General features: G+C 52.1%; 1 protein-coding gene across 1 annotated transcript; it reads right to left on the bottom strand.

Moving 5' to 3' along the window:
• Positions 1–3,367: 3,367 nt before the first annotated feature.
• LOC136493491 (replication factor C subunit 4) lies at positions 3,368–21,980 on the bottom strand. Its single transcript, XM_066489583.1, has 7 exons — positions 21,639–21,980; positions 21,451–21,557; positions 21,245–21,346; positions 20,728–20,923; positions 4,126–4,254; positions 3,858–4,052; positions 3,368–3,715 (listed from the first exon to the last, which is right to left on the bottom strand). Exons 1-7 carry the CDS (start codon positions 21,792–21,794, stop codon positions 3,605–3,607), a joined length of 996 nt encoding a protein of 331 aa, XP_066345680.1. The 5' UTR covers positions 21,795–21,980; the 3' UTR covers positions 3,368–3,604.
• Positions 21,981–22,200: the final 220 nt, after the last annotated feature.

The following is a 22,200-nucleotide window of genomic DNA, read 5'->3' as shown; positions in this document are numbered from 1 at the left end:
TTTTTCAATGACTATGTATGTCATCGGTCAAATGTAGAAGTGCCAAGTGCTGAGGATGTTGAAACTTAAGGCTCTGGAGCAATGCTCATAACTAGCCATCTTGTAACACCAATGGAAGATAAATACTACGCCAAGAAAAAAAAAAGTACAAACCTACTCAAGAAGGTATAATTAGTAGGCCAGTAACTGACTACTCTGTTTCTTAGAAAGTGTTAGCCCCCAAGCAGACCCATCCTGCATTGCAAAGGTCTAAAAGCTTCAGTGATTTTCTCAGTTTTCATGTTTTGAGCTGTCGATATCCTTAAAGTACAATAGAATGTGATCTGCTCTTCCTGTTTCCATTGATTGTATAATCCTTAACCTTAATGGTTTGCATTATGTTTACAGCATACAAACTCCCACCTGAACAGCATCTTGATTCTACAAGAGACATGCACTGACAGATCTGGTGCAATGGTCGTGTATGCCCCAGTGGACTTCCCGGCAATGCAGCTTGTGATTGGTGGAGGGGACTCGACGAATGTGGTACTCTTGCCATCTGGTTTCGTCATTCTGCCTGATGGGTCTAGCTCTAGCGCCGGTGGGGTTGGGCACAAGCCATGTGGATAGCTGCTCACGGTTGCATTCCAGCAGCGTTGGCTGGTTCGTATCGTTGCTAATTTGTGAAAAAATACTGCTGGCTAGTTTGTGCGAGAGAAAAACACTGTTGTCGCTGAAAACACTGTTCATGTGAACAGGTCCGCGTGTGAGGGCTGGCCAGCCCAGCCAGCCAGCACCAGCCGAGAGTACCACCTCATGGTGGAGTCAGTGGACACCGTGTACAACCTCATCTCTTGTACCAACGAGAAGATCAGGGCGGCACTTCACTGCGACGTTTGAACTTGGGAACAGGAAACTTTAGGCATGGAGGTAACAGCTGTTAATGAGCCTGAGTCAAGAACGAACCGCGTGAAACATTAGTGACCTTTGCTAGGTGGTACGGGTCGATGGGGCTTGGCACGTAGCACACAGCAATGGTGGTAGTTCGGGTATTGACTCAGCCTCACCCTGCCGCTGTTCTCAACGGTTATGGGTGAAGTTTTGCATTTTGGACATGCCTAGGCCCATGGCTTTGGTTGTTTTAGGAAGTCTGGAGTCATCTATGTTTTTTTTTTTGCCAAAGGGCGCCTAGCTCAAATGGTTAGGTGACCCAGCGGCACTCCTCAGGTTCTAGGTTCGACTCTCCGTGGGAGCGAATTTCAGGCTGAGGTTAAAAAAATCTTCTCGTCCGTCTCCATAAACAAAGCATAAACAAAGCACTGGAGGGCACCAGCCCAATTCATACTTGGGCGACGGAAAGCCACCGTGTAAGGGTGGGGGCAGGGGTTCGAGGGTTTTCTCGGCCGACTGCGAAGGTCCTTCTTCTTATTTGTAATGCTGAGTCTTAACCCCCGGTCGAGTTTTGTTTTATCTATGTTTTTTTTTGGCTGGCTCATGGTTTTTGGTATCAGGTCTCTTTTTGTAACGGTAGATGTAGGAGCCCCCGTGATGATACAGTCAATATCTGACAAATGCAGCATTGTATCGTGAGATTCAGAGTCTCAGATCACTATGGATTTATCTTTGTATGGAACAGTAAGAGTAGCAGCAGTATATGATGGACGTGTTGTCCAAAACAAGCTTCCTGTTTTGATAGAGGAAATCGATACAATTGACTGAGTGTCAGTTTTGCAGGTTTCTCCTGTTTTGATAGAGGAAATCGATACAATTGAGTGGGTGTCAGTTTTGCAGGTTTCGGTGACTTCCAATGAAATTATCATTCTGGGAGAACAGCGTATGATCCCAACTTCCCAAGTTACCTGCGACTTTCTTCCAGTCCTAATTCGCTCGGCTCAGTTTTACTGAATGCCCAAGTAGTTAGAACACTCACAAAATAGCGACTGGAGATATAAAAGCACACGGCGCCATCCTGCTTGGACTGTTCACCGTGCTTGTAGGCGCCGGACACACGGACTTGGGAATAAGCCTGCCAATGATCCTGGGCGCTCAAAATCAACGGTCTCATGAGCTACCTAGCTAGGCAACCAGGCTCCAGGCATTGCCTACACGATGAGCCAAACAGTGGATTCCATGGGCTACAACTAGCAACAAAAAATTAACTCTAAATTCATCTAAACAAGAGTGTTAATAGGTGGACTAATATTTAGCCAAACACTTAACTACTCCCTCTGTTTTAGTTTATAGGTCGTTTTAGTTTTTCTAGATACACAACTTTTATTATGCATCTAGACATATCGTATATCTAGGTGCATGTCAAAAGGCAAAAGCTATGTACTTAGAAAACTCAAACAGCCTGTTCGCTTGTTGGTTTCAGTCATCCCAAACCAGCCAGCCAACAGTGTTTTCCTCTCACAACAAACCAGCACCAGCCAGCCCAAACCAGCCCAGAAACCAACCAGCGAACAAGCCGAAAACAATATAGCAGAGGGTGGTAGTTGTTAGCCACTTAGCCAAGCACAATTAAGTACCACTAGCTTGAATAACACAGAGATGGAAGAATTTTTCAAGACCTTGTATTATCTCGATGTAATGTTCTTGAAAATTAATAAAATTTTCCTTTATCGAAAAAATACCACTAGCTAACAAGGGCTAACACTATTGCTAGGGATGTATGCACCTGTTAGCCTGGAATCCAAACATCCATCGACTAATAGTTGGCTGATTTGTTTTTAGCTAGCTAATTTTAGCCCCAACTCACACTTAGCCTTAATCGATCCAAACAAGACATTGGTCAATCCATTATAGCCTGCATGAGCCCTATTTAGGTGCCAAGTATGTTTCAAATATTAGAGAAATGCTAGGGTTATATGAAGTACTTCTGTTTTCAAAACTTACTGTTTCGATACAACAAACTTCTAGTTTTTAAAATCATGGTTTTGTTTAAACTAGTCTTTTTAGATTTTAAGAACTCCACTCATGACTTCTTTTCTTCTAACCACAATTTTGTATCTCTTATAAAACCATAGCTGTGATACCATAGCTTTTGAAAACTACAGTCATCCAAACGGGTCCTTAATGGGATACATGCTGCAGTACCAAATAATTCCGAAATGCACACATCTGTCTCGTATGCTATAAGGGGATTGTGAATAGATATAGATTTTACGTCCCAAGGAACTATAATCGGAGATACTATTGTTTCTGGTATTCCCATCTCCATCATCCTCCCTTTCATGGCCTACATACTTGATACCAACGTCCTCCCTTTCATGGCTTACATACTTAATACCATCATCCTCCCTTTCATGGCCTACATACTTAATACCATCATCCTCCCTTTCATGGCCTACATAGTACCAGAAACACCAAGACAGGGCAATCCACTTTCAAACGTGGCGGGCATTTGGGGCAACAGAAAACAATCTATAAGAGCATCGGTGCCGCACAACAGCTAGGTCTGACACACTGGATAAACATGATAGTTGTTTCTTCAGAAAGCACTATCTTACATAGATACATTAGTCTAGCCATTAAGCCACGCATGACAGCACTATTAACTGAAATAACTATGTTACCGTGTTAGCACAACTTAACACAAGCTATTATCATCTGCAACACAACGAGTTCATGGTGCTTTTGCAGTTTCCCTCACGAGCGCAAACTTGGCAAGTAGACCAGAAAGCTGAAGAAATGATCCAACACCATCACAGATTCTCATGTGTGCAAATCCAGTTTCCTGTGCAAATAAACAGAATATGCTTGTTCAACGGAGGAGAAATCAACTGCATCACTGTAAGTCCGAAGGCTGTAACATATAGCAGTATCCAGATACATTTTACTAATTTCCTTCAAGAAAAGTTACAAAGTTATGAAGTTACCTTCAGCATTTCCAGCTTCAGATATTCAGCCATGTCATAATTCTTCACAACACGGAAGAGAGTAGTGATAATGTCAGTAGGAGAGTATCCCAAATCATAAAGTTGCTTCAGTGCAGAGCAGGCCTCATCAAACTTTCCATCAAGCACCATTTTTACCATGTTCTTGACATGTAAGGGATGTGGTTGATCGCACACCTGGCACCATTACAGTGTCACTACTAACCGAGCACACATTAAACATGCAGAAAATGATAAATTGAGTATCAACCTTGAACACATTTTCTTGATTGACAAAGCGGAACCCACTAAATGTAGCTTGCAGGTTGTTCAAAGCTTGTCTCATGTCACCATCAGCAGTAAATATGATAGCTTCTAGCCCCTCTGGCACATAAGGAACCTGATTATACAACAAAATAAATGAAATAAAATTGGAACCTGGCCCTGGACAGGGGACAAAATCACAAAACCGAGTCTCACTGTTCAAGTGTTAAATGTTCAGCTAAAGAGAGTATAAATCAAACCGCGACAGGTGTACCCAGACGTGGTAATGGATTAGGATCCAAATCCATATGGACAATAAAATTAAAATCCAAGGAAAACAATTCAAGTCCAATCCTACCACAATACAAAATGACTAATATACAATCCAATTGCTTTTAAGTCCAAATCCATCAATATGATTCAATAAGAACAAAACTACTATAACTACATGTTGATCTTATGTTAAAAGCTGGACCTTAGAATTAAAAAAAACGCGTTCACACTTTAAAATTATTGACTAAAATTTGTTGGAGATGACTTGGTACGACTGACTGCTTGTTTATGCAGATTGGTGTGACTAGATATGTACGTGTACATGGGCCACACATCGAAAGTCAAACCTATAATTAAAAATTACATGTTCACACCTCAAATTTAGCAAAGTTGGCTCAAATTTGTTGGGATGACTTAGTATGATTGACTGCTCCTTTGTGTAGATTGGTGTGACTAGATATATACATTGAACCCACATCATAAACTCAAAGCTAGACATTGAAGGCTGGTCTACATGTCAAAAAAAAAAAGGGCGTACCCAGTGCGGAGAGCTCCCGCTCTGTGCGGGGTCTATGGAAGGGTGTCAGTGGCAAGCCTTACCCTCGCCTGTGCAACGCGAGGAGACCGCGACTCGAACCCGGGACCTTTCAGTCACAGGCGGTAAGACTCTACCGCTTGCACCAGGCCCGCCCTCTCAAATCCAAAGAAATCCAATGGACATTGAACTTTTTGAGTTAATCTCCAATGGATTTTGGATTTATTGGATCTAAATGATGTACATTAAATCTAAATAGACCGCATCCATGTGTATTCAAAGCAATTAGTATCCACTGTCCAGTTAGACTTTGGATTATCCGAATCTACTCCAACCTCTAGGTGCATCCATGGTCAAATGAGTTTGAACTGGAAATCATAAAGTATTTAACTTGCATACATCAAGTAGAACTGTACAGTTTATTTCTAGCAGGCCAATCTGTTGATTTATTATGATAACTCAGCACATCCAGTTTTGCTTTGTTTCGAGTTTTGACCATCTAGTTATGACAGCTATAAGTCTTGTCCTTATCTACTTAGGATAATTATCTAGAGTAGTTGGTGGCTGTGTCTGCCCTTATCTTTATCCCTAGCATCTACTTTAGCATCTCTAGAATATGTTGTAGTTTTCTTAAGGCTCAAGCAAGCTATCCTATATGTATCCCCAACCTGCCATAGTTATGGCATGGCTAATGAAATCTGAAATTCAGCCTCAAACCTGTGTTTTGGTTCTAATAAATGGTATCTAGAGCCTAAGTTCATCTGGATTCTACCCTTACCCCATCCCAATCCGTCGACATGTCTCTCCACTCCTCATTCTCTTCCTCCAACCGTTCCACCACCTCCAGCATTCGTGCTGCAGCGGCTGCAGCAGCCAGGCGCGAGGAAGCGGCGGCCGAGCGTGCAGCAGCAGCGGAGCGGGTGGCTTGCATCGCCCAGGCAGAGCTTGCTGCGGCGCGTGCGGCTGAAGTCGCCCACCAGGCAGCAGCGGAGGCGCGGGAGGGACGCGGGTGAGCAGGAGGACTACGGCGCCCGGGCGGGCACGTCGGATGCAGGAGCGGCGGCAGCTGCGGCTCTTCGCCGCGGAGCTGACGCCGAGCGGGCCTGGGCTGACGCGGTGGACGTGAGGCTGGCGACCACGACGGCTTCGACAACCAACGCGGACGCGACGCGGTACGCTTCGACGGACGACGCCGTGACTTCGACCGGGACGAGCGGGCGGCACGCGACGCCAACGCCTGTCTGGAGCGGGAGGAGCAGCGCGAGGCGCGGGACCTGGGTGGACCGGACACTGGCACACGGCGTGCCTCCCCTTCCCCGGACTGGCGCCGAGGTCGCCGTGGCCGGCCTGGCTCCCCTCCCGTCGTGCAGACTGTCGTCAAGGACGCCGGCGGCGGATGGCCCATGCTCACCAAGACCAACTACGCCGAGTGGTCCATGGTGATGAAGGTGAAGATGCAGGCGCGGCGCGTGTAGGATGCGGTACGGTACGGCAACGCTGACTTCGACGAGGATCGGCGGGCACTGGAGGCGTTTCTTGCTGCTGTTCCGACGGAGATGCACTCCTCCCTCGCGAACAAGCGGACCGCCAAGGAGCCTGGGACGCCATCGCCGTGGCAAGCATCGGCAGCGACTGCGCCCGCAGGTCCACGCTTCAGAAGTTGCGTTAGGAGTGGGAGAACCTGGCTTTCAACCCGGGTGAGTACGTCGACGACTTCGCTCTCCGCCTCAACACCCTGATGCAGCAGTTGGCGCGGAACGGCGACAACGACATCGACGAGGCGACAGCTGTCGAGTGATGGATAAGTCTCATGTGTGGTTGGTCTTTGTGGGGCTATGATGCTCACATGGTCATGGTCCTTGTGGCTGTTTTTCTGTTTTTAGGACAACATCTTAGACTATAGGACAGCATATTAGAGGACAGCATCTTAGACTAGAGGACAACATCTTATCTAGGACAGCATATTAGCATCTTAGACTAGCATCTTGGCATATGCTTGGCTGGCTAGCAGCCTATAAATATGTAACCCCAACCCCTCAGGTTGGTATGGCATTTGTGTGAGCTTGTGTGAGAAATAGACAAGAAAATTGTCCAAACTCCTAGTGTCATCCTCTCGATGAGAGTAAGAATTCTCCTACTACCAAGAGTGAGAATTCAACGACTAACAACTGGTATCAAAGCCGTATTATCCTGTAGCCTGAGCATCTCTTGCTCATCTTCTCTCCCAGCCCCACAACAGCCCCAGCTGTTGGCAGCAGCAGCTCCTCCGACCGCTCCTGTTCACTCCTCTCCCAGCTCGTCTGAAGCAGCCCTCTCCCCACACAGCAGCCCCCCGATAGCGCGTCATGTCCGCAGGGCAGTCTCAGCGCTCGGTCGCCTCGAGCACGCGGCGTCGGCAGGAGGCCGAACTTGCCGCGGCAGAGGAACGCGAGCGAGCGGCGGCAGAGACCGCTGCGGCGGCGGCAAGGGCGTCGAGGCTAGCATCGGCGGAGCTGGCAGCAGCCAGAGCGGAGGCGGAAGCAGCGGCGACGGCGAATGCAGCGCGTGCGGCGCCGGCGGAGGTCGAGGCTCTGCGCGGCAGCATCGGCAGCTCCATTTCCGCTGACGATACCGCCGACGCGGACCTCGAGCTGCTAGACAGGGAGCAGCGCGAGCGCGGGCGGCGCAGTGGACAGCCGCGCACGTCCACGAGCGTGGCGGCAGCCCAGACAGACGTGGACGCGCTGGCGGCGCTCCTGGAGGAGGCGCGCACGGCGGTGGCGCTCCTGGGGCAGCCGCGCACGCCCACGAGCGCGGCGGCAGCCCAGACAGGCGCGGACGCGCCGGTGGCGCTCCTGGAGGAGGCGCGCACGGCAACGGTGGCGGACGGGTCGATGGAGAGCGCGGCCTTCACAGGCAGCGTGGCTCTCTCTCCCCGGATCGGTACCGACGGGTCGATGGAGAGCGCGGCCTTCACAGGCAGCATGGCTCTCTCCCCGGATCGGTACCGTGGTTACCACGGGCTCCAGGCTGTTGTCAGGGACGTCAGTCCCGGCGGTGGGTGGCCTACCCTCACCAAGACCAACTACGTCGAGTGGGCTGCGGTGATGAGGGTAAAGCTCCAGGTGCGGCACATGTGGGAGGCAGTCCGGTATGGCGACGTCGACTACGACCTAGATCGACGGGCGCTGGATGCTCTCATCGCTGCAGTCCCGCCCGAGATGCAGTTCTCGCTTACCAGCAAGCGGACTGCCAAGAAGGCTTGGGACGCCATCGCTGCGGCACGCATCGGCAGCGACCGCGCCCGCAAGTCCACACTGCAGGCACTTCGCAAGGAGTGGGAGAACCTGGCCTTCAAGCTAGGTGAGGACGTTGATGACTTTGCTCTCCGTCTCAACACTCTGTTGCAGAAGATGGTGCAGTTCGGCGACGACACTTACGGCGAGGAGAGAGCTGTCGAAAAGCTCTTCCGCTGCGTCCCCGAGAAGTACAAGCAGATGGCTCGCTCAATCGAGTCTCTGCTGGATCTCTCCACGATGTCGATCGAGGAGGCGATAGGTCGCCTCAAGGTCGTCGACAGCGATGAGCCACAGTCCCTCTCGGGCCCATCACCACTGGCGGGAAGCTCCTCCTCACTCGGGAGCAGTGGCTTGCCAGCCAAGGTGACCGGAGGAAGGGGGAGCCTTCTTCCGCGACAGGTGGCCGCAAGCGTGGCAAGCCACGCAAGGCGCGCAGAGACGCCCAGGTCGGGGCGCGAGGACGTGCCGAGGGTGATGCCCGCGGAGGCGCCCAGGGCGGCGCCGCCGGCAGGCACAAGCCGGCACGAGACGACGCCTGCCGCAACTGCGGCCAGCTTGGCCATTGGGCCAAGGACTGTCGACAGCCACGACCCGGCTAGGCCCACATCGCACAGGCGGAGGAGGAGGAGCCGGCTCTGTTCACGGCACATGCCAGCATCGAGCTACCTCCAGCGGCACCGGCTCTCCTCCACCTTGACGAGCCAAAAGCACACGCCCTCCTCGGCGACAGCTCCGGCAACGACAAGACTGACGGGTGGTGCCTCGACACCGGCGCCACCCATCACATGACCGGTCGACGGGAGTTCTTCACCGAGCTTGACTCTAGCGTCCGAGGCTCCGTCAAGTTTGGGGATGCCTCCGGCGTGGAGATCAAGGGCGTCGGCTCCATCATCTTCACCGCCGTGTCTGGTGAGCACAGGCTGCTCACCGGAGTCTACTACATCCCCGCGTTGAGGAACTCCATCATCAGCTTGGGACAGCTGGATGAGAACGGTTCGCGCGTGGTGGTTGAGGACGGAGTCATGAGGATTTGGGATCGTCGTCGTCGCCTTCTTGCCAAGGTATCCAGAAGCGCAAATCGACTCTACGTCCTTAACGTGCAGGTGGCACAACCCCTCTGTCTCGCTGCTCGTCGGGACGACGAGGCGTGGCAATGGCACGAGCGTTTCGGGCACCTTCACTTTGAGGCCCTGAAGCGGCTCAGTGCCACGGAGATGGTGCGAGGCCTGCCGTGCCTCGACCATGTGGAGCAGCTCTGCGACGTCTGCGTGTTGACGAAGCAGAGGCGACTCCCTTTTCCCCAGCTGGCGAGCTTTCGAGCCAAGGAGAGGCTCGAGCTCGTGCACGGGGACTTGTGTGGCCCGGTGACACCGGCCACACCGGGAGGACGACGCTACTTCCTGCTGCTCGTCGACGACCTCTCCCGCTACATGTGGGTGATGGTCCTCGGCAGCAAGGGAGAGGCTGCGGACGCCATCAGACGCGTGCAGGCTGCTGCAGAGGCGGAGTGCGGCCGCAAGCTGCGCGTGCTGCGCACCGACAACGGCGGCGAATTCACGGCGGCTGAATTCGCGTCGTACTGCGCCACTACTCCGCGCCGTACAGCCCGCAGCAGAACGGCGTCGTCGAGCGGCGCAACCAGACGGTTGTGGGAGTGGCTCGGGCCCTCCTCAAGCAGAGGGGGATGCCGGCTGTCTTCTAGGGAGAGGCGGTGGTGACGGCCGTCTACATCCTCAACCGCTCGCCTACCAAGGCGCTCGACGGTAGGACGTCGTACGAGGCTTGGCATGGGCGCAAGCCGGCGGTCTCCCACTTGCGAGTCTTCGGCTGCCTCGCGTTCGCCAAGGAGCTTGGCCACATCAGCAAGCTCGACGACAGGAGCACTCCGGGAGTGTTCATCGGCTACGCGGAGGGCTCGAAGGCCTACCGCATCCTCGACCCGAAGACACAGCGTGTGCGCACGGCGCGCGACGTTGTGTTCGACGAAGGGCGAGGATGGGCGTGGGACAAGGCAGTGGACGACGGCTCGGCTCCGACGTACGACGACTTCACTGTCGAGTACGTCCACATCGAGGGAGCTGGGGGAGTAGGCAGTTCTTCTTCGGCGAGCGCGTCTACCCCTGTCTCCGAGCCTCCACCGACCCCGGCACCTGCTACTCCGACAGCACCACGCTCTCCAGCCAGGACCTCGGCTGCGATGAGCTCTTCGCCGGCTCCACCACAGCCGACAACGCCACGCACTCCAGCACCGACAGGCACCACTCCGGGCACGTCTACTCCACCACCAGCTCGTGTCGAGCACGGCCCGGTTGAGCTCGCTACTCCGCTCTCTCACGACGAGGAGCGCGTCGACGCGTACCACGACGGCGAGCCGTTGCGGTACCGTACGGTGGAGAACCTTCTCGGCGACCAGCCGGTGCCGGGACCGGTGCCTCACGACCTGGAGGCGCAGTTGCACCTTGCGTGTGACGACGGCGAGCCTCGGTCGTTTGCAGAGGCCGAGAGACACGCGGCATGGCGCGCCGCGATGCAGTTGGAGATGGATGCGGTTGAGAAGAACCGCACCTGGGAGCTTGCTGACCTTCCTCGTGGTCACCGCGCGATCACCCTTAAGTGGGTGTACAAGTTGAAGAGGGATGAAGCCGGCGCCATCGTCAAGCACAAGGCTCGCTTGGTGGCACGAGGTTTCGTGCAGCAGGAGGGGGTCGACTTCGACGACGCCTTTGCTCCCGTGGCACGGATGGAGTCCGTGCGACTCCTCCTTGCGCTAGCTGCCCAGGAGGGCTGGCGTGTTCATCACATGGACGTCAAGTCGGCGTTCCTTAACGGCGACTTGAAGGAGGAGGTCTACGTGCACCAGCCGCCGGGATTTGCGATCCCCGGCAAGGAGGGCAAGGTGCTCCGCCTGCGCAAGGCCCTCTATGGCTTGCGGCAGGCACCGAGGGCGTGGAATGCCAAGCTGGATTCCACGCTAAAGGGGATGGGCTTCGAGCAAAGCCCGCACGAGGCGGCCATCTACCGACGGGGCAATGGAGGTAATGCCCTGCTGGTGGGTGTCTACGTCGACGACTTGGTGATCACCGGCACCAAGGATGCGGAGGTGGCGGCATTAAGGAAGAGATGAAGGCCACCTTCCAGATGAGTGACCTGGGGCCTCTCCTTCTACCTGGGAATCGAGGTACACCAGGATGACTCTGGGATCACGCTTCGACAGACCGCCTACGCCAAGCGCGTCGTTGAGCTAGCTGGGCTCATCGACTGCAACCCAGCTCTCACTCCGATGGAGGAGAGGCTGAAGCTGAGCCGCGACAGCACGACAGAGGAGGTGGACGCTACGCAGTACCGGCGTCTTGTGGGGAGCTTTCGCTACCTCGCCCACACACAGCCGGACTTGGCATTCTCCGTCGGTTACGTTAGTCGGTTCATGCAGCGACCGACGACGGAGCACCAGCAGGCTGTGAAGAGGATCATCCGCTACGTTGCGGGGACTCTCGACCACGGCCTCTACTACCCGAGGTGCCCTGGGGCGGCACACTTCGTCGGGTACAGCGATAGCGACCACGCCGGCGACATCGACACCAGCAAGAGCACGAGCGGGATCCTCTTCTTCCTCGGCAAGTGCCTCGTTAGCTGGCAGTCGGTCAAGCAGCAGGTGGTGGCCCTGTCCAGCTGCGAGGCCGAGTACATAGCGGCCTCCACCGCTTCGACTCAGGCGCTCTGGCTCGCTCGACTGCTTGGTGATCTCCTCGGCAGAGACACTAGAGCGGTGGAGCTCAGGGTGGACAGCAAGTCCGCTCTGGCCCTGGCAAAGAACCCCGTGTTCCACGAACGCAGCAAGCACATCCGGGTGAGGTACCACTTCATCCGAGGCTGTTTGGAGGAAGGGAGCATCAAGGCGAGCTACATCAACACCAAGGACCAGCTTGCGGACCTGCTCACCAAGCCCCTTGGGAGGATCAAGTTCCTTGAGCTCTGCTCCAAGACCGGGATGGTTCAACTCTCCTACAAGACGACGCACAAGACTTAGGGGGAGAATGATGGATAAGTCTCATGTGTGGCTGGTCTTTGTGGGGCTATGATGCTCACATGGTCATGGTCCTTGTGGCTGTTTTTCTGTTTTTAGGACAGCATCTTAGACTAGAGGACAGCATCTTAGCTAGGACAGCATATTAGCATCTTAGACTAGCATCTTGGCATATGCTTGGCTGGCTAGCAGCCTATAAATATGTAACCCCAACCCCTCAGGTTGGTATGGCATTTGTGTGAGCTTGTGTGAGAAATAGACAAGAAAATTGCCCCAACTCCTAGTGTCATCCTCTCTCGATGAGAGTAAGAATTCTCCTACTACCAAGAGTGAGAATTCAGCGACTAACATCGAGAAGTTCCTCCGCGTCGTCCCCAAGATGTACTCGCAGGTCGCCATCGCGATTGAGGTGTTGCTGGACTTCTCCAAGCTGTCGATAGAGGAGGTGACGGGTCGCCTCAAGGCCGTCGACAACTGCGAGCAGCTACCTCCCTCAGAGCCGGTCACCATCGGTGGCAAGCTTCTCTTCACCGAGGAGCAATGGCTCGCCCGCCAGCGGGAGCGGAAGAAGGGGGAGGCCTCGGGTTCTTCAGCTTCGGGTTCATCGAGCAGCCGCAAGCGTCGGCCGCGCAAGCGAGATAAGGCGCATGGTGGCGCTCCTGGCGGCGCCGACAGCGACCGCAAGGCTACCCGTGACGACACTTGCAACAATTGCGGGAGGACCGGCCACTGGGCCAAGGACTGCCGGCAGGCGAAGCGCGGTGGTCAGGCGCACGTCGCGCAAGCACAGGAGGGTGACTAGCCGACTCTGTTCTTCGTACACGGAAGCATCGAGCCGCACTCCTCTCCCGCGCCGGCTGCCGCCGCGCTCCACCTCGACAACCGCGGGCTCAAGTCTTCCTCGGCAACGGGTCCGGCGGCGACAAGATCAACGGGTGGTACCTCGACACCGGCGCCACCCACCACATGATCGGGTGGCTGGAGTTCCTCCAAGCTCGACTCCGGCGTTCGAGGCTTCGTCAAGTTCGGGGACACCTCCGCCGTGGAGATCAAGGGCGTCAGCTCCGTCGTCCTCACCGCCAAGACCGGCGAGCACCGACTGCTCACCGGTGTCTACTACATCCCTGTGCTGAGGAACTCCAGCATCAACCTGGGATAGCTGGATGAGAACGGCTCGCGCGTGGAGATCGAGCATGGGGTCTTGCGTATCTGGGATCGCCATCGTCGCCTTCTCGTCAAGGTGAACCGCCTTTACGTCCTCCACGTGCAGGTGGCGCAGCCCGTGTGTCTTGCAGCCCGCCGCGACGACGACTCCTGACGGTGGCACAATCACTTTGGGCACCTCAACTTCGAGGCCCTGAAGCAGCTCGGCAACAAGGAGATGGTGCATGGCATGCCGCGAGTCGAGTACGTGGAGCAGTTCTGCGACACCTACGTCCTCACCAAGTAGCGACGGCTCCTCTTCCCCCGCCAGGCGAGCTTCCCCGCCAAGGAGAAGCTAGAGCTCATGCACGGTGACCTCTGTGGCCCCGTGACACCGGCCACACCTGGAGGCCGACACTTCTTCCTGCTCCTCGTCGACTACATGTCCCGCTACATGTGGGCGGTCCTGCTCGACACCAAGGCGGCGGCTGCGGACGCCATCAAGCGCCATCAAGCTGCTGCGGAGGAGTGCGGCCGCAAGCTTCGGGTGCTACGCACTGACAACGACGGCTGAGTTCGCGGCGCACTGCGCCGACGAGGGGACCCAGCGCCACTTCTCCACGCCGTACACCCCGCAGCAGAACGGCGTTGTTGAGCGCCGCAACCAGACGGTGGTGGCCACCGCCCGCGCCCTCAAGCAGAGAGGGATGCCGACAATCTACTGGGGGGAGGCGGTGATGACTGTCGTCCATCTCCTCAACCGCTCGCCCACCAAGGCCCTTGACGGCAAAACGCCGTACGAGGCCTGGCACGGGCGTAAGCCGGTGGTGAGCCACCTCCGTGTCTTCGGCTGTCTCGCCTTCGCCAAGGAGCTCAACCACGTCGGCAAGCTCGACTACCAGAGCACACCAGGGGTCTTCATCAGCTACGCGGAGGGCGTCAAGACCTACTGCATCCTCGACCCTGCAACACACCGCGTCCGTATCTCTCGGGACGTCGTGTTCGACGAAGGGCAAGACTAGGCCTGAGGCAAGGCGGTGGATGACGGCTCGACTTTGACTCTCAGGGACTTCGTCGTCGACTATGTCCACTTCAAGGGAGCCGGGGGAGCTAGCAACTCATCTTCACCGAGCTCATCTACCTCAGCACCCGGCTCGCCATCAGCTCCGGCGAGTACTCCACCACCTACACCACCAGCAAGTTCTCCACCACCTCCAAGATCGGCACCAGCAGCCTTGGTCCGTGACGAGCAGCGCACGGTGGAGTTAGCCACTCCGTTGTCCGACGACGAGGATCGCGTCGATGCCTACCACGACGACGAGCCTCTGCGCTACCGCACCTTGGACAACATCTTCGGTGATCAGCCCGTTCCTGGACTGGCGGTGCACGACTTCGAGGCAGAGCTGCACCTGGCGCACGAGGAAAGCGAGCCCCACTCCTTCGCTGAGGCGGAGGGAGACGCGGCATGGCGCGCCGCGATGCAGCAGGAGATGGACGCGGTCGAGCGGAACCGGACGTGGGAGCTGGCGGATCTTCCTGCCGGCCACCGCGCATCACCCTTAAGTGGGTCTACAAGCTCAAGAAGGATGAGGCCGGGGCAGTGTTCAAGCACAAGGCGCGTCTGGTGGCGCGCGGGTTAGTCCAGCAGGAGGGAGTCAACTTCGACGACACCTTCGCGCCCGTTGCGCAGATGGAGTCCGTCTGTCTCCTCATCGCACTGGCGGCCCAGGAGGATTGGCATGTGCACCACATGGACGTCAAGTCCGCATTCCTCAACGGTGACCTGAAAGAGGTCTACGTCCACCAGCAGCCGAGATTCGTCATCCCCGGCAAGGAGAACAAGGTTCTTCGCCTACGCAAGGCCCTCTACGGCTTGCAGCAGGCACCCCGAGCTTGGAACGCCAAGCTGGACTCCACTCTCAAGCAAATGGGGTTCCAGCAAAGTCCTCACGAAACTGCAGTCTACCGGTGGTGCAAGGGAGACAGTGCCCTGTTGGTAGGCGTCTACGTCGACGATTTGGTGATCACCGGCACCAAGGAGGCCGAGGTGGAGTCATTCAAGAAGGAGATGAAGGCGACTTTCCAGATGAGCGACTTGGGCCTTCTCTCCTACCTAGGGATCGAGGTCCACCAGGACAGCTCCGGCATCTTCCTTCGCCAGACCGTCTACGCCAAGCGCATCGTCGAGTTGGGTGGGCTCACCGGTTGCAACCTAGCACATACTCCCTGGAGGAGAGGCTAAAGCTGAGCCGCGACAACACGGCGAAGGAGGTCGACGCCACGCGATACCGGCGCATTGTGGGCAGCCTTCGCTACCTCGTCCACACACGGTCGGACCTGACGTTCGCCGTTGGCTACGTCAGTCGGTTCATGAAGCGATCGACGACGGAGCACGAGCAGGCCATCAAGAGGATCCTCCGCTACGTCGCGGGCACTTCCGACTACGGCTTGCACTACCCGAGGTTTCCCGGTGCAGAGCACTTCATCGGGTACAGCGACATCGACACAAGCAAGAGCACCAGCGGAACGCTATTCTTCCTCGGCAAGTGTCTAATCAACTGGCAGTCGGTCAAGCAACAAGTGGTGGCTCTGTCCAGTTGCGAGGCGGAGTACATCGCTGCCACAACCGCTTCAACTCAAGCTCTCTGGTTGGCTCAGCTGCTAGGCGATCTCCTGGGCAGAGACGTAGAAGCAGTGGAGCTCAGGGTGGACAGCAAGTCCACCTTGGCCTTTGCGAAGAACCCCGTCTTCCATGAGAGCAACAAGCATATCCGAATCAAGTACCACTTCATTAGGAGCTGCCTGGATGAGGGGAGCATCAAGGCCGGCTACATAAACACCTAGGATCAGCTCGCCGACCTTCTCACCAAGTCCCTTGGGCGGGTCAAGTTCCAAAAGCTTCGCGCCAGAATTGGGATGGTTCAAATTCCCCAGAAGGCGCCACACAAGACTTAGGGGGAGAATGACAGCTATAAGTCTTGTCCTTATCTACTTAGGATAATTATCTAGAGTAGTTGATGGCTGTGTCAGCCCTTATCTTTATCCCTAGCATCTGCTTTAGCATCTCTAGAATATGTTGTAGTTTTCTTAAGGCTCAAGCAAGCTATCTTATATGTATCCCCAACCTGCCATAGTTGTGGCATGACTAATGAAATATGAAATTCAGCCTCAAACCTGTGTTTTGGTTCTAACAAGTTAAGGACCATTTGCTGGTTGACAGTTTGGCATGATCACAACCGTTCCAGATGCATATGTTACGGTACACTTCAACTTAAGGTTTTTAAATACAGTAACATCTCAAACAACAGTTGAAATCTATGTCACTTTATAAACAAGAGTTTGTGCTTATTTTGAAGTTTCGATACATATGATATCACAATGTGCATATCATGGATAGTTTTTTCCCCTAATTTTGCAAGGAATGCATGCTTTAGTATCTGCAAGAAGCATACACTTAAATATCACAACACACCTCCTGGCTAATTTATTTGAAAAAACATTAGGATTTAGTAGTATTTCCAGATAAAATATCGTATCAACAGCAAAGCTTTCGACAAGACCAACGAATACCATATTCAGTTATTAGTACTCCATTCCAAAATGTAAGGTGTTTATCCTAAGTCAAAGTTCTCTAACTTTGACCAAGTTTATATAATATATTAACATACACAAGACCAAACAAATGCACTATCAAGACATTTAATGGTGACATAATGAAACTAATTTGATGTTGTAGATGTTGGTGAATTTTTCTATAAACTTGAGCAAAGTTGAAGAAGCTTGACCTAAGACAAAACTAAAACACCTTATGTTCTGAAACGAAGGGGTTAGGTACTAGGGTACAGCGGGTAGCAAAACCATCAACTCAGAATTTCAACAACAACAACAACAACAAAGCCTTTAAGTCCCAAACAAGTTGGGGTAGGCTAGAGTTAAAACCCAGCAGAAGTAATCAAGATTCAGGCACGTAAATAGTTGTTTTCCAAGCACTCCTATCTAAGGCTAAGTCTTTGGGTATGTTCCATCCTTTCAAGTCTCCTTTTATTGTCTCTACCAAAGTCAACTTCGATCTTCCTCTGTCTCTCTTCACGTTACTATCCTGGCTTAGGATTCCACTACACATCGGTGCCTCTGGAGGTCTCCGTTGGATATGTCCAAACCATCACAACCGGTGTTGGACAAGCTTTTCTTCAATTGGTGCTACCCCTAATCTATCACGTATATCATCGTTCCGAACTCGACCCCTTCTTGTATGACCGCCAATCCAATGCAACATACGTATTTCCGCGACACTTATCTGTTGAACATGTCGTCTTTTCGTAGGCCAACATGATGCACCATACAACATAGCAGGTCTAATTGCCGTCCTATAAAACTTCCCTTTTAGCTTCCGTGGTACATTTTTGTCATATAGGACACCAGATGATTGGCGCAACTTCATCCACCCTGCTTTGATTCTATGGCTAACATCTTCATCAATATCCCCGTCTCTCTGTAGCATTGATCCTAAATATTGAAAGGTATCCTTCCTAGGCACTACTTGACCTTCCAAACTAATATCTTACTCCTCCCGAATAGTAGTGAAAAGTCACATTTCATATACTCAGTTTTAGTTCTACTGAGTCTAAAACCTTGGGACTCCAAAGTCTCCCGCCATAACTCCAGTTTCTGATTGACTCATGTCCGGCTTTCATCAACTAGCACTACATCGTCCGCGAAAAGCATACACCAAGGGATGTCCCCTTGTATGTCCCTTGTGACCTCATCCATCACTAAGACAAACAGATAAGGGCTCAAAGCCGACCCTTGATGTAGTTCTATCCTAATCAGAAAGTCATCCGTGTCTCCATCACTTGTTCGAACACTAGTCACGGCATTGTTGTACATGTCCTTAATAAGTCCGACGGACTTTGTTGGGACTTTATGTTTGTCCAAAGCCCAGCACATAACATTCCTTGGTATTTTATCATAAGTCTTCTCCAAGTCAATAAAAAACATGTGTAGGTCCTTCATCTTCTCCCTATACTGCTCCATAACTTGTCTTATTAAGAAAATGGCTTCTGTGGTTGACCGTCCGGGCATGAAACCAAATTGGTTCATAGAGACCCGCGTTATTGCTCTCAAGCGATGCTCGATAACTCTCTCCCATAGCTTCATAGTATGGCTCATCAACTTAATTCCCCGATAATTAGTACAACTTTGAATACCCCCTTTATTCTTGTAGATCAGTACCAATATACTTCTCCTCCACTCGTCAGTCATCTTGTTCGATCAAAAAATATGATTGAACAGCTTGGTTAGCCATACTATAGCTATGTCCCCGAGGCGTCTCCACACCTCGATTGGGATACCATCCGGTCCCATCGCTTTACCTCCTTTCATCCTTTTCAATGCCTCTCTGACCCCAGATTCTTGGATTCTCCACACAAAGCGCCTATTGGTGTCATCAAAAGAGTCATCCAACTAAAAGGTTGTGTCCGTATTCTCACCATTGAACAATTTGTCAAAATACTCTTGCCATCGATGTCAGATCTCATCCTCCTTCACCAAGAGATGCTCCCTTTCATTCTTAATGCACTTAACTTGGTTGAAGTCCCTTGTCTTTCTCTCACGAACCCTAGTCATCCTATAAATATCCTTCTCTCCTTCCTCCGTACTCAAATGTTGGTAAAGATCCTCGTACGCTCTACCATTTGCCACACTTACAGCTCGCTTTGCAGTCTTCTTTGTCACCTTGTACTTCTCTATGTTGTCCACACTCCTGTCATGGTACAAGCGCCTATAGCATTCTTTCTTCTCCTTAATAGCTCTTTAGACTTCCTTGTTCTATCACCAAGTATCTTTAGCCCCGCCTCCACTTCCTTTGGTTACTCCACACACATCTGAGGCCACCTTCCGAATGTTGGTTGTCATCTTCTCCCACATGTTGTTTATATCATCTTCTTCCTTCCAAGAGCCCTCTTTGATAACTCTTTCCCTGAATACCTCTGACTTCTCCCCTTTCAGTTTCCACCACTTTGTTCTTTCAATTTTAGCTTGTTTATCCCTACAGGCACGCACCTGAAAACGAAAGTCTGCCACCAAAAGCTTATGTTGAGAAACAACACACTCCCCTGGTATCACCTTGCAACCCAAGCATGCTCGTTTGTCCTTTCGTCTTGCGAGGACAAAGTCAATCTGGCTAAAGTGTTGTCCGCTACTGAAGGTCACTAGATGAGATTGCTTTGTAAAAACAACTCAGAATTTCACAAGAACAAAAAGAAAATGGTACGCTGATTGAGTAGGCAAGTAACCATTAAATGCACACATGCATTGCTTTGTGCTAATGTTGAAAATCAAATTCTAAATTGCAGCAATTTACTCTGAGTTCTTAAAATTGACACTGCAATGAAATGATTTCTTAAAGGCTTTTTTATAACAATATATATAGATAATTCTTATGCTTCCCCCCTCGCCTTTACACTTGAAGTTTTTTTTTGCACAAATGCCATCTCCTATGTAAGCTTTAGTGATACTCAGAAATTGACCATAGATGTCATTATAGGAGGATATTCAGCAGATAACATGTGGGAAACTATACAAATATATGATAGGAACTGGGCATATCTTTAGGGTTCAGACATGGCATAAACATGTGTATGACACAATCAAGGGGCTCTCTTAAGTCGCAACAGGTGATAAAGCTATATCAAAGTTCACATTGATACTACAGCCAGGAACAATAAAATGTTTTTCAAACCTATACATTTGACTGAAGAGGTAAAGTATTAGTTGTTTTTCTAGCTAATGCAACCAAGGCTATCACATTCATAGGTAAGCCCTTAGAGCACCTGCAGTGTTACCAATGTTTCAAACGTCGTTTCAACAGAATTTATCCTCGATGCTTGAATTGGTTTCCGCTCGCAACGTTCAGCATTGGTGCCAAGGGAAACACGGAGACCTTTCCATGAATAAAATACAATAACTAGATCCAATCTCGGTATATATATTGTATATGGACCAGCACCAATGCTTATACTTTCCTCAATGCCTGGTTTTTCTAACTGAGCATCGGTAGTTGCAATGGGAAAATCAATGCCTAAAGTAGGAGAGAGAAGAACCAAGCATCGGTTTTGCACCACACTGCGGCTGCTCTTAGTTCAAGAAGTTACAGTATCTCTTCTCTTTTGCTTTCAATCAGCACTGGGACCATCTCCATTTCACATGTTTAACAATGTATTTTCTGATAGATCTACTAATATTCCATGTTGCAAACCAAAGTACTTTATTAGTGGCCAAATTTTTTTTAAAAAAAAAGGTTGATCTCATGGGTTCTAGTATGGATTTATTTGGGCATTAAGCAGTGCCAAAGATTACCTTCTCAGCTTCCACAACAATCATGAGGCGGCCAAGGATCTCCTGGTCAGAGAGCCTTGAGAACCTGACAATAGCACATCGGCTTTGAATGGGTTCAATTATCTTTGATGAGGTGTTGCATGCTAGTGCAAATCTAGTTGTGTTTGAATAGATCTCCATTGTCCTTCGCAAAGCTTGCTGTGCTCCTGATGTCATGCTGCACACAGCAAGAGTGAGGTTTAAACACATACTTCCGATACTAAAACAGGGTTTGTATTCACACATTTGAGCAAATAGATATAGACCCAAAGCTTTAAAACTTCATTTGAACTCCACAAAATAACGAAGTCAGGATCTGTCCATTTCACCAACAACTAAGAAATTAATTTCCTAGTACTAGTCTTGGGCTCTTGGCTCAAGTCCAAACAACAACCGATGGTGAAATAAGAAAAAGCATGCAAAAAACAACTTGTTTCAGTAAATACAGCACTGCACCTATAACACACTGATAGTGGAAACGCTCTGCAGATGGGCTTACCTGTCAGCCTCATCCAAGATCACGATTTTGTGCCGCCCTGGCTGCAGGGTGACCTTCTTCTGGGCAAACATCTTGATCTTGTTCCGCACCACGTCCAAACCCCTGCAAAAGCATGAATCGACCATCAGGCATCCAACACAAACACCACTCAAGGCGGCCCCGAATCGCCAAACAAAATCACGTCAAGGTAGCAGTCTGGCAGAAACCTGTCATCTGAGGCATTGAGCTCTAGCACGGCCTCGCGGTAGCTGGGCCCCAGAAGCTCGTGCGCCAGCGCCAGGATGCTCGTCGTCTTCCCGGTCCCCGGAGGCCCCTGCGCGTAATAAGGAAGTTAAAAGGAGGGGGAGGCTGTTCCGTGCTGCGCGGGGAAGGTGTTCGAGGAAATGGCGCTTACGGAGAGGATGAGGTTGGGCATGTTGCCATCGCGGGCAATGACCTCCAGGCGGGCGACGGCATCGGAGTTGCCGACGACGTCAGCGACGCGGGTGGGGCGGTACTTCTCCACCCACGGGATGTCGTAGGCGTCGGCGGAGGAGGAGGCGGCGGCCATGGCGCTTGGGTGGGCGCGCTTGCGCCGCGGGAGCCTGGAGGGGAAAACCGCGCGATTGTGGAGGGGAAAATTGGGGAATTGGCGAGAGCCTGCGGCGCCAGGGTTTTGTTTCGCGTCTGGCCGGCTGGGCCGCTGGGGCACGATCGTCGGGTCTGGAACGCAGCGCAGGAAAGGCCATTGCGGCGCGGGAGCCCGACGAGCGCTTCCGCCTCTGGTTGCACATGTAAAAAAAACTAATTTTGCTAAAAAAAAAGGTAAACAATATAATATTCCATGCTTGGATTTGAATGCAAATATGGGAGCCCTTGGATCTCTGTTGGGCGGTAGATGCATGTGGAAAAGTTACGCCGTGACTTGCTTCAACAAAGTTACCGAATCCGTGTCCGGATAGGACTATCTGGTTGAA

Source organism: Miscanthus floridulus, chromosome 11 (assembly GCF_019320115.1).
Source record: "Miscanthus floridulus cultivar M001 chromosome 11, ASM1932011v1, whole genome shotgun sequence".
Classification (NCBI taxonomy): domain Eukaryota; kingdom Viridiplantae; phylum Streptophyta; class Magnoliopsida; order Poales; family Poaceae; genus Miscanthus; species Miscanthus floridulus.
The sequence above is the reverse complement of the archived record's forward strand: the minus strand, read 5'-3'. Positions and strand labels throughout refer to the sequence as shown.

Excerpts from the sequence above, each read along its gene's own strand:
- LOC136493491 (XM_066489583.1), bottom strand. The coding sequence starts at position 21,794 with ATGGCCGCCGCCTCCTCCTCCGCCGACGCCTACGACATCCCGTGGGTG. Across the intron at positions 21,347-21,450 it reads CTCAATGCCTCAGATGACAG|GGGTTTGGACGTGGTGCGGA; the intron begins GTTTCTGCCAGA and ends ATGCTTTTGCAG. Across the intron at positions 20,924-21,244 it reads ATCTTGGATGAGGCTGACAG|CATGACATCAGGAGCACAGC; the intron begins GTAAGCCCATCT and ends TGCTGTGTGCAG.